At 45.1% G+C, this 12,240-nt stretch overlaps 1 protein-coding gene across 3 annotated transcripts in view; it reads left to right on the forward strand.

Annotated features, from left to right (window-relative positions):
* The first annotated feature begins 731 nt into the window (after positions 1-731).
* ASAH1 (N-acylsphingosine amidohydrolase 1) overlaps positions 732-12,240 on the forward strand; it is a 32,597-nt gene continuing 21,088 nt past the window's right edge. Inside the window, exon 1 of one of the 3 annotated variants that reach the window (XM_053254515.1) lies at positions 732-898. In XM_053254515.1, coding sequence (XP_053110490.1) covers positions 827-898 — 72 coding nt within the window. In that variant the 5' untranslated portion in view covers positions 732-826. Of the gene's footprint in view, positions 899-7,677; positions 7,924-8,496; positions 8,839-12,240 lie in introns of those variants that run through there. The other 2 variants (XM_053254514.1, XM_053254516.1) reach the window with 2 other exon arrangements.

Below are 12,240 nucleotides of genomic sequence, written 5' to 3' on the forward strand. Positions count from 1 at the left end.
GAATATGGCGGGAGGAGTAAAAGCACCCTCCCCTGTCCTTAAAGAGATCCCCCCACCTTTGAACCGCCCGCCGGTCTTTCGAACTGGTTCATAAAGGGGCCTCCGAACTGGTTCTGTGCACATCCCTACTGGTGTTACTCTGCACACATGTATATGTTCTTCTGTGAATGACTTAACACGTTCGTTTCAAAAAATGAATTTGGGTACAGTCCGCCTCACATGCAGAGTACATGTAGGAAGTACATGTGTTGGCCCTAACGTGAAAGGCACATCCTCCAGTGATTTGTATCCTAGACCCCCAACAATCCAGCCCCTGCGCTGTTATTTTCCTTGCCCTGTCTTTGAGGTTTAATACAGCTGGATCCCACCCCCCCTCCCACCGGGGCTGATTGGTTTCACTGGTTTTAACTTGAAATATTTCCATATGTAATGGCTATATTGTTGTAAGCCTAGGAGCCCTCCCCTTGTGGGCTGGTTGAGTAGAAAGGTGGAGCACAAACGAATGAAATGAAAAAGAACCTGCCAAGTCTTTCCCATCTTGTCACTAGTGTCCTCCTCCTCTACAGTGCTGTTCGTCCAGTACGGCTGAAACCATTAACACTCCGAAATGCGGGCCATCGACAGTTTTCTTCCTCCATCAGACGCTTTACCAGTTTTCACTTCCCCCTAAATTGCTAGTAGTAAGTTCCTGGGCGTGAGTCACGTGAGGAAGCGGCCGCTGCCAAGTGGGAAATCATATGACTCGGGTTCTTTCCTGCTGCCTGCTTAGGGAGTCAATTTGCAGGGACAGCCTGGCAGAGCCTGAGATCGGCTGGTTGCAGGAACTATGCGTCCACCGGTGATTGTCATCGCGGCCGCTACCTTGGCAGCCGCTCTCGTAGTGCTGGCCAAGGACCCGGTGAGTTTTATGGAACAAGGACGAGTTGTTTCCTTGGGAGTCGCCACTGCCACCACCTACCTGCTCGCTCTCTCCAGTACAAGCCTTGTCGTGCCTGTTTTTTTGAACAGAGAGATCTGTGAGCCTGATACTGGTTTGCTCCTTTAACCCAAGGAGGAAACGGATTACTCAGTGAAGAGCGGGCGAGGCTTCCCAGGGCACTTGTTCTTAAGGACCTTTTAAAGCAAACTAGCAGACCTGGCGCATAGCATCTGTGCCACTAGTTTGTCAGCGCGCTTTCCTTCCCCTGCCGCGCCCGCCTCCTCTCACAACCTTCTGGGCCGGTCTCCCTCCACCTCTCGCTTGTTTCCCCCCGCCTGCTCCCCCCCGCGCCTCCTTATCACTCGCCGCTGCCCCCTCACCACCCGCCGCGCAACCTTCTGGGCCAGTTTGCGCTCCCTTGGGTCTCCCTCGACCTCTTGCTTGCTTCTCCCCCTGCCTCTGTCTCACTCGCCGCCGCCCCACAACCTTCTGGGCCAGTTTGCTTTCCCTCCACCTCTCGCTTGCTTCTACCCCTGCCTCTGACTCACTCGCTGCTGCCCCCTCACTACCCGCCCCGCAACCTTCTGGGCCAGTTTGTTCTCCTTTGGGTCTCCCTCCACCACTTGCTTCTTCCCCTGCCTCCATCTCACCCACCCCGCAACCTTCTGGGCCAGTTTGCTTCTCCCCCTCTGCAGCTCACGTGAGATTTCCACGAGGCATCCCCATTCATCCACGCATGGATGAATAGATTAAGTATAAGAATAGATTAAGTATAAGAATAGATTAAGTATAAGAATAGATAAGAAGAAAAAATAAGTGTGAGTGCTCCTGAGCAGGTGTGCTTCTCTTGCCACGGAGTAACTGTAGAGAGTTTCCACATATCGTGGATTAAAGGAAGGGTTTTGAGAACAGATCTAAATCAAAGCAATTCGAGCTCTGGAAATGAAGTACTGGTGGTGAAGGAACTGCATGTTGTGCATGTTCAGAGGATACATATTCCAAAACTCAACCCTAGTTTTGGAAGAAACAGGATTCTGTAGCTGATTCCTGGACCTGGCACAAACGAGCTTGGCATGATGGATGTGCCCTTTTCATTTTCAAGTGTTTAGTAACCCTCTGCTAAGTGAGCAAAAAGGCACTTTTTAAAATGGTGATTCTCTTATATTTAACAGGGGAAGAGAAATTGCCCCTATCCAGCCCTAGCACAGGATTCCTCCAGTGGCTGCTGGTGGTGGCTGCCTTCTGTTTCTTTTTGGATTATGAGCCCTTTGGGGACAGAAGCATTTTAATTTACTCTTTCTGTGTAATCCACTTTGATAAAAAGTAGTATATAAATATCCATTATAGTAGTGATTGGAAGTTGCCAGGGAATGAGAAGCAGCTCTGCTGGTGCTTGAGGTAAAAGGATCATAGGTCAGGAGAAGAGTATGTGTGTATAAGGTCGCAGGTGCTGCTGCTGGCATCTTATCAGTTAGAAGAGCCACTGCTAGTAAAGGTCATGATGAGTTTGTAGTGACACAACTTAAGGAATGTTTTTGAAATATACAGAGAAGGGATCATTAATCCCATGAGCATGTATAGTTTGGGAGCGAGGGAAAGAACTATCTATTATATAATTTCTTGCCTCCTTTTTCTAGGAAAGCTTCAAGTGTTTACATAGTTTTCATAGTTCCAGTGCATGTGGGATTGTTTGGTCATTGCTACAAAAATCAGGCTGAAGTTTCTAACTTTTTGGCTGAAAGCTTTAGAGAAATAAGGATATGCAAACTCACAGTTAGTTAATTTTTTCAGTAAGAAGCAAATTTATGATTTTGTGACTATATATAGGATTCCTTATATGTGACCCTATATGAATCCACATTCTTAAACTTTTAATTAGATTTGTATTTTTATATTCCAGTTTAATATATTAAATTGGTAGGGAGTAGGGATGTGCACAAATTAGTTCATGCACTCCAGGGAGGCCGTGGGGGTGGGTTACCTTTAAGGGGCAGGGAGGGTGCCCATCCCAACCCCGCTGCTTGCCACCCACTTGCATTCTCCCCAAAAGCGTTGGTGTGGGGCTGCAGCTTACCTTTCTGCAGCCCCGGTTCTGCAACACTTCCAGTTATGACTATTTAGACTGATTTGAATTCTGGTCAGTCTCACTTTAAAAATTAAGCAGTGGCACTGACGTGTGTGTGTGTTCATTCAATGAGTAGTTACATGTTTTATTCTCACTGTTCTATCCACTTTGCAAAGGTGGAGAAAAAACTGAGATGAGACCATGTGATGAAGCACTCACCTGCACATTTAGTCATAGGAGAAAACTTTTATGTCTTATGAACCAAAATCTGTACAGTGAATTAGGTCTTGGTTACACACTTCACTCAGGCCATGACTGGTAGAGGCAGAAAATCTAAATGTCTGGAGGATTAATTACTTTTCAGAGGCTTTCTATGAGGCATTTCCACAGGTTGTTTAAAAATTGGTGTTTTCTATGTCAGTAACCTGAATGAAGGAACCATGTTAATTGGAATGTATGTTCGGTTCTAATGTGACTCCCTTCTACTTTCTCCATTACTCTATAATTTTATATTAACAACTTCCCCAAGGTTGTTGGGACACACTGGAAGCTAAAAGGCATTCTCGATATATCATGTGTGAAAAAATTATTAGATTGCCTTTGTTGTGCACTGCCTGAGAGAGTTAATCTGTTTGATCCTTTAATCTTTCTTTGCTTCCTGCCTCTTCTCTTCCTGGCATTACCATCACTTCTGGAATTGGAGATACAGGTGACCAAAGTTGTGCTGTGGTAACTAAATGACTTTAAGCATCTAACTTTAGCCTTTCTTTTATAAACATCATTTGGTCGTAATTATGGCTTTCCTTAGTACATGACAACATGTAAGCTGCCTTGAAATTAGTTGTGTATAGCATACATTTTGAAAAAAATGAACATGGAGCAAGAACACCTTACTAAAAGATCTTGACTTAGATATCTGACGGATAAAGCTACATCTTACTGTGTCCAAATGTATCTATTGCAAAACATGACAGAAACCTATCTTAACACTGATTACACAAGGCTCCATTTCAGGAGAGTGTATGACTGATTAAAAGAATGATTAAGCAAGGTCCAGACTAGAGGCCTGTTCTGCAATTCACTCACAGTAGAACTGCACTCAAGGTAAAACTGCAAGAAGCAGTGCATTTTGAGAACATTTGTTGTGACTTTTAAAAAATATATACAGTAACTACAGGTTGAGTATCCCTTATTTGGACATCCAAAATCCGGAATGCTCCAAAATCCAGACACTACGCCGTAAAAAAACCAAAACGCCTCAGCTCACTCACTCGCAGATTCCCAATTTTTCTGCTTTTAAACCTGCAGTCAAAACTTACTTGTTTCAGAAGGCTGTTAAGTGACGGGTTTTGTCTGTAATTCCCTCTAGTTGCGGCTCTGTTTTTAATTTGAAGCTTTTTAATGTTTTTGATGTCCTCTCTTTGGCGCTAGAGGGAAAAGGGAAAGCCCCCCCTCCTCCACTCCCTGCTCAGTTTGGCACCTGCTCTGTTGGCGTCTGTTTTGGCGCTCTGGATCCCATGCCCAAGATATCTCATTATGCAAATATTCCAAATCTGGAAAAATCCAAAATCCAGAACGCTTCTGGACTGGTCCCAAGCAGTCTGGATAAAGGATACTCAACCTGTATAGCAATGTTGGTCTATAGTCAGCAGCAAACTTGCCAAAGCCAAGAAGTTCTGGGTCTGTCGATATTTGGATTAAAGACCATCTAGGAACCTCATGCTGGTATGTTTCCCAGACTATGGGGAACGCCTATATTGGGCAGGAGCGATATAGGAAGATGCTGAAAGGCATCATTTCATACTGCGCGGGAGATGGCAATGGTAAGCCCCTCAAAGAAAACCACATTGCTCTATGATCGCCAGGAGTCAACACCGACTCAATGGCACAACTTTACTTTAGGAATCTCATTATACTGCTTTGAGCTCCATCATGCAAGAAAGGCAGGATATAAAGTGTTAGATAAAAATCTTATTATTGTAAATTTTAACTACACCAATGTTATCTACCTAAATTTGCTTAGCTGTTCTGTTTGTTTTTTACAGACACATGGAAAAAATTCATAACCAAAAAAAATCCATTTCCCTGGCTAAAATTAGCATTGTGTTAACTTTAAATTATGTTAATGTTTTAACATTTTAATTTTGTTTTAATTTGTATTGTCTTATTCTAAACTGCCCAGAGACATAAATTTTGGATGGTATATAAATGTGTTAAAATAACAATAGTAGTAGTTCATGAAAGGCCTTAAACCAGCCAGAAAAGCTCTGAACAGGATTGAGCAGACGTGATTGTCTTTCTTCACAACCATCACCACCATAAAGCAGGCCCTAAAGTAGTCTCTGACTTAGGTTAAATCTGACAGAACACAAGTCTTCCACCATTGTGTTCTCGGTCTGCCTGTTTAACCCAACTTCTTAGACAACCAAAGGGATAGTTTGACTCTACACGGCTGGGGAAGATGGCTAGATAGAATCCTGTCAGTCATGCACAAGGCCTCCAGATTCTAGAGGTCAACCAGGCCATTGACAGGCTTACCAACCGTATTGGCGGGGGGGGGGACGACTTCCCTAGACCAGTGATCTTAAGTATTTTTCAAACAGGGGGCACTTTGCCCCCCACCCAAGTCAATGTGAGAGCCATTTCCCACCACACTGACCATTTCACTGACTTGGAATGCATTTCCAAGCATTCCATCTGCCCCTTCCAAGATGGTGCTGGGGCTCGATTTCCCTTAAAGGAGCCCCATTGGCACTCAGCAAAATGCAGCACTGCAAAGTGGGAATGGCTTTGGCTGAATATTTGGCTTTGGTTGAAGCTTTGCACAGGCCTAACAAATAATTAGGGAGCCACACTTAGGATTGATGGGAGCTGCTGCTTGCTCCTGGGCCTTGCAATGGAGAACTCTGTCCTAGTCACATCAGGAAACTATGCGGATCCATGAATCTCAGATGAACCATTCTAAACCCAGTTTCGGAGATCCTTCTCTTGTTTGCATTACAATAATGTATATTACCCACCTTGGGGGTATATTTTTAACGGCTTTCTGCTTAAGCATCTTCTGACAGTTTCAAGAAGCAGCTGGATTTTAAATAAAAAAGTAACACAAAATGCTAGCCAAATATCACTTGACAACCTGTCGCAACAATTTCATGTTTCTGTTTACACTTAGGCAGGCAAAGGTTATTGGTAGGGATGTGCACGAACCTGTTCAGAGGCCCTTTTATGACCTCCGAACAGGTTCGAACAATCAGCGGTTCGGCTGGTTCAAAGGCAGGGGCCGGGGGGGGGATAGCTTTTTAAGGTCAGGGGACAGTACTCTTACCCCTCCCACCGTGTTTCCCCCACTGGCACTGCACTTTCAAATGGTCTGGCAAGGCGGCAGCATACCTCCCTGCCGCCCCATCCCCTCGTCGGACTGGAAGTGACCGGAAGTACAGAGCACCTGTGTGCACGTCATGCTCGCTCATGCGCACGTTAGGCACACATACAATGTGCTCGCGCCAACATGCGCGCACACACGCGGTACTTCCAGCCACTTCCAGTGCGACAAGGGGACAGAGCGGCAGGGAGGTACGCTGCCGCCCTGACGGACTATTTGAAAGTGCAGCGCCGGCAGGGGAAATGTGGTGGGAGGGGTAAGAGCACCCTCCGCCACCCTTAATGTCACCCCTCCCTGCCTTCGAATCAGCCCCTGTCGGTTCTGTGCACATCCCTAGTTCTTGGCTTTCCATAATCAGGCAGTGTTTAGCTGATCTATGCACATTGTTTTGATGCAGGTGCCGTTGGAAAGCCACTTCTGCCTCTCCTGTGTTTGGTCCTGAGCTGTTGTGTGACTTGCTTGTCAAGCGAGGCAAAAGTTCCAAGGTCTAGCAGAGCTCTGAACTACCCAGAGGGAAACACATAATCCTGAAAGGCAAAACTCTGTTCTGCTTAGCTTGGCAAAGATTGACTGAAGCTTTGCACTTAATTCAAACCTCATGCCAAACCATGGTTGAGGAAGCTTATTCACAGTGCTGTGGTATAATGTCTGAATTGACAAATCCTGATTAGGATAAGCAAACTAGCTGCTACTATTGCAGTTGCTGGAGATTGAGTTTTACCATCGAGTTGGGAGTGCCCTGAATACTGAGAGATCAGAAAAGGAAAGCAGACAAGCTGCAGCCTGCTCTAAAGCATTGATTGCTTGTCTTGCATATTTGGAAGCTCAAATCATGGCTTTGTGTGGTGTTTGAACTGAGCCATTGTCAACACATGAGATGTCTATAAAGTTAGTTTGTCAAAACAGCTCTCGTCAAACAGGACTTCTTTATCAGTGGAATAATTCCCCTAAAGGTGAAGAACTGTTACAACTCCCATATGGAGAAAACGATTAGAATCTTTTAAACAAAATTAACTTAGTGTAATTGAAATGTTTCCTGATTAAAAGAAAGCGGACAGGAATAAGATCCTGACATAGGCGTAACGATAGGGGGGCAGGGGGGGGCACGTGCCCCAGGCACCACTTGCTGGGGGGCGCCAAAAAGTGCCCCCACGATCCCCGAAAATTTCTTGGGGAAAAAATTTTTTTGCTGCCGAAAAAATTTTTTTTTGCCGCCGCCACACAGACCGACTGAGTGACCGAGCAGCCAATCGTCTGCACCAGAGAAACCCGGCGGGCGGCAGCTACGAGCAGCAGGAAGCGGGAAAGGGAGGGCGCTGGGCGGCTCTGTGCGGCTGGATGGGGGTTGTTTGCGTTCGCCTGTCTCCCTCTGCCTTCCCTCTCGCCCTGCCCACCGCTCCCGCCCTCCCGTTCGCAGCAGCAGAAGGTGGAAGGAAGCCCACGCCCACCAGTGCTGCCGCACTTTCCGATCACCACGAGGGTCAGTCCTCGCTGTCCTGGCTCGCCCGCACCTCCTCCTTCAGGATTCCCCCCGGCAAAGCCAAGCGAAGCCTGCAAGTAAGTGCGTGCTGCGCGCGGGCCGGGCGAGGCTCCCCTTCTCTCCGTCCTTTCCTTTGGCGTTGCAGCGCGTGGTGCCCCATTGGGCGGGAATCCTCGGGCTGGTCCTGGCCCCACGCCAAGAAGTGCCTTGCCCCGCCTGACCCGCCACAGGCTGTGGCTTCGTAAGTGCAGCTAGGAATGACTGCGGCAAGAGAAAGCTCAGCTGTTTCTGGCAACATAAAGCAATGATTCACACTGAAACGCGACAAGTTTATTTATAAAAATAATATGCAACGACCCTATTGTTTACAATTCTATATCCCAAGCGGGCCATTTCCCAATGAGCACGACTGCTTGTCGCGACTCGCAACAAGGAGGGAGGTGGCGAGAGAGCAGAGAAATTCATGCGGTGTCGGGCACCGTTTTGTTTCCTTCCCACACGTTGCATACCCTCAAGGGAAAGCTCCGGTGGTTGTCAAGGCAACCCAGTCACTCCCTGCTCTGCTTCCCCCGCCTCCTTCCTTGAGTCCGCTTGTACTGAATGCATTTGACTCAGCATGAGCCAGCCAACGGCCCGTCGCCGCGATGCATTGTGGGCCTTGGCAATATGGCTGCCTCCTTGGTGTGCTGCTGCTGAGGGGAGTTTGGTGCTCTGGCAACCCGGGACGTTTTCCCTCCGCTTCCCTCACCCCGCTATCTGGGGATCCTGTAAACGAAAAGGAGCCTCCAGCAGCCCAAGGTGGGTGACGCGAACGCGATGTCCCGGACTGGGCTTCCGTCGCAGCAGCAGACCAAAGAGCAAGCACCCCCGCGAGGGTAAGACGTCCTCCCTCCCACCGGCCACCAGAAGCTCTTGAAACAAGCCCTGGAGGGAGAGCCTGCCCCAGTGCCTGAACCGGACTGCCCCCAACAAGGGGTGGACTTCTCTCGCGGGTGAGCCGTTCTCTTCTGCATCAAGAATAGGGATAACCACGTGGAACAGAGGTGCCTACAGCCAAATTGTCCCCTTCCCTGAAAGCTCTGCCCTTACTACCCGTTATTTTGTCTGAAATGAAATAGGATCCCGGCGCACCTTCTAGTTCTACCTTGAGCAGGGGACCACGTTGCAAGCCTGCACCTCTCTGTAGCTCCTACCCGCTCCTGTTCTAAGAACCTTCGTATTGGAATCCAAAGCAGTGATTTTCCCTTTTTCAAGCTCCGTGTATTTCTGCTAACATCACTTAAAGGGAAATTTTTGTAACAAGGACACATGCTGAACAGTACTTCCCACTAAGCCTATGTGTTTGCTTCCACTGTTGCTTGAAAAGAAATTTCTGCTCTGACTTCTTAGCCCAAATAGGAACTTTCTCCATGCAACATCTCTTGTGGAGTTCACAGAGTTGCTGGATACCCTTGCTCTCCTAGCTACCCTTCTCTTCACATTGTGTTGGATTGGAGATTTCTGATCACTTGTTCTCTTTGTTCCTTCTCTGATGGAGTCTGATATGTTGCAGTCACCCCTCCTGGGGCTTGGGGAGCTGAATTTATTTAGTTTTAAACACTTGATAAATGGCCACAGTATATGCTAACAAAAATTATGATACTGGTTAAAGATTATTTAAATTTGTTTTGTCTTTTTTAAAAATAAGATATTTGGGAAATTATATGGACAAAGAATAATAAATGTATGCTTGTCTTATGCAGATTTGCACTGATGAGAAATCTTAACTTCTCTGCCCGTAGCACATGTTTTACCAAAATGGTATTGGGCTGATAGTGTTGTATAACTGGGAAAAATTTGTATTTCTGACTAATTGTAGAATCTTTGCTCTATATTAGATAATGTCATCTTGCAGAAAAGATGTGGCAATTCAGCTACAGGCCTGCTCATTAGGTGTCCTGGAATTATGTGGAAAATAATTTGTTGCATTTGAGCTCTTCCAGGACCACCAACTAACTGAAACATCTAATAGAAATTTTAAATAGGGAGTCACTGAAATAAATTAACATAGTTTGTCAATGCTGTCAACTACCTAAATAGCCCTCATACTTGTTTTAGGAAGTAGAATTTCTGTTCTGATAAGGAAAACTTTAATAGCATACAAACGTTATTCTGTAGTTCTAGCGAACTTGTTTTTATATCATGTTCTGAAGGCTAATTAAGCAAAATGGGGAGGAACACAGTCTTGTTTTAAATATGCTCCTGGACTTCTAGTTGCCTAAGAGCCTGAACCTATGTTGTTGCTGTGCAGTAGTGCTAACACATAGATCAATGCTGGCAAGGACATACTGTGTCCTGTTGTGACTTGAGCTTTTCACAGAGCAGAATTGCCACTGAAGATATTGATAAATGTTTAGGAGAAGCAATTATGTGGGGCAGCTGAGCTGTGCAAGGGGGCTTAATGTGCGTTGAAGGAGGGAGAGTGAATTGGAGCTGCCATAGTATCTTTGATCATATCTTAAGGTCAGGCAGAATGTGCCTTTTCCAATGGCTCTTGGAACTTTGCCATAATCACACGGTCTGCAGAATGAGTTGTTAATTTACTAAGTCTTGATTAGTGTGAGAGGGATACAAATCCACAAGCTCTTTGCAAAACAAAGGAGAAGGCTTTGGCTTAATAATTGATTAGAGTTCTGTCAACACTGAACAGAGTATGTGCAGTGGATTTTAAAAATATTTTTGAAATGTAGGTATTTATTATTTATTTTTATCCATCCAAAGGCTCTGGGTGCTTGGGGGGGCGGAGGGGGGGGGCGCAATTTCAGTGTTTGCCCTGGGCGCCGTTTCCCCTAGTTACGCCTCTGGATCATGAGCATATGTTTTTAAGGGGCAATGACCTGTTAAAAGCAAAACCCATTGCAAGGTTTACAAGAAGGATGGTTACCTAGTTTAATATGCATACATTCCTGTGAATGTGATAGCATTTATTTTAAGACTGTATTCTCATGACCCATGCTTGATGCATTTGCTTTGCAGGTTGTGTGAAAGCTCTATCAGTACAATTGCTAATAACTTGGTTGGAGAGGGTGTGTTGTGTTCTCTCATTCATATGTCTAATTCTCAGAGTTCTGTGCTCATAAGCTATGACTTTCAGTAATAGCCAGTCTAAATATGTGATACTTAGCTTGCATAATATGAAAAATGCTTTACAATATAGTTCTGCATAAAAATGTAAACACTAGGCCTGTGCAGTTGGATATATCCAATATAGATATTGGAATGATATCAGGGATATTGGAAATCTGATATTTAGCCTATATCTGATCGGAGTTATTGGAATTGCTATCCTAATACAGCAAAACTATCAGAAGACAAAATGGTGTTGGAAATGCAAAATGTCATTAGCATCTTTAGCAGTTAGAGCAATTTTTTGAGGGGATGGCCATTTGAAAAATGCTTGCCCTCTGCTTGTCTGTGCTTGTATCTGTGTTCCAGAGCACAGAACATTTCACAAATAGCAGCAGTTGGGATTATCCTTCCCCCAAAGCTAAAAAAAGAAAAGAAAAAAGATTTTATAAGGTGTTCCTGTACAAGAACACTTTCTTGGTTTGACAGAATGGTGCTCTTGTGCAAGAACATCTTGCCAAACCATTGTCATTAAAAATCAGAAAAAATCCCCATTGACATCTAAGAGAAAAGAGAGAGAAATCAGGAATGGCTGGGCAGAGAGCTCTGAAATTTGGCACAAATATAGTTCAGGATAACAGGACTGTGTATTGAATTTTGAGTAAATTAGTCCATCCATTAATTTTTAATTTTGTTTGACAAGGTGTTCTTGTGCAAGAACACCTTTTGGGTTTGACAAAATAGTGCTCTTGCAAGACCACCATTTTGTCAAACTGAAAAGGTGCTAATGTGCAGGGCCAATTTACTAAAAATTCAATATGCAAAGTCCTGTCATCCTGATCCACATGTGTGCCAAATTTCAGAGTTCTCTGCCCATTCATTCCCGATTGGGGTGGGTGTGTGTGTGTTTCCTTTCCCATAGACGACTAGGGGGATTTTTTTCTTTTTTTTATCAGATTTTTCAATTGGAAATCTGATAACTATCCCATATACGATATTTACAGGGGTCCAAAATCAAATTCTGACACTAAAGGGCAGTGTCCTCTCTAGCTTTTTTCATCTGTATGGAATGAATTTTGTTCTGGGCTGGAGTATCAAGGCAGTTTGTGCACACATGCATTCAGAATGGGGCCTTCCTGATTCAACCTGAGTGGGATCTAAAATTAACTGAGCAGACATTAAAAAAAAAAAAAAGTAAGCGCAGGCATGTGCGCATGCCTTAGAGGGAACACTGTTTATCGGATCAGATCCAGTATTTTTCATCCTGCACAGGCCTAGTAAAAACATTT

Source organism: Hemicordylus capensis, chromosome 5, assembly GCF_027244095.1.
Source record: "Hemicordylus capensis ecotype Gifberg chromosome 5, rHemCap1.1.pri, whole genome shotgun sequence".
Lineage (NCBI taxonomy): Eukaryota > Metazoa > Chordata > Lepidosauria > Squamata > Cordylidae > Hemicordylus > Hemicordylus capensis.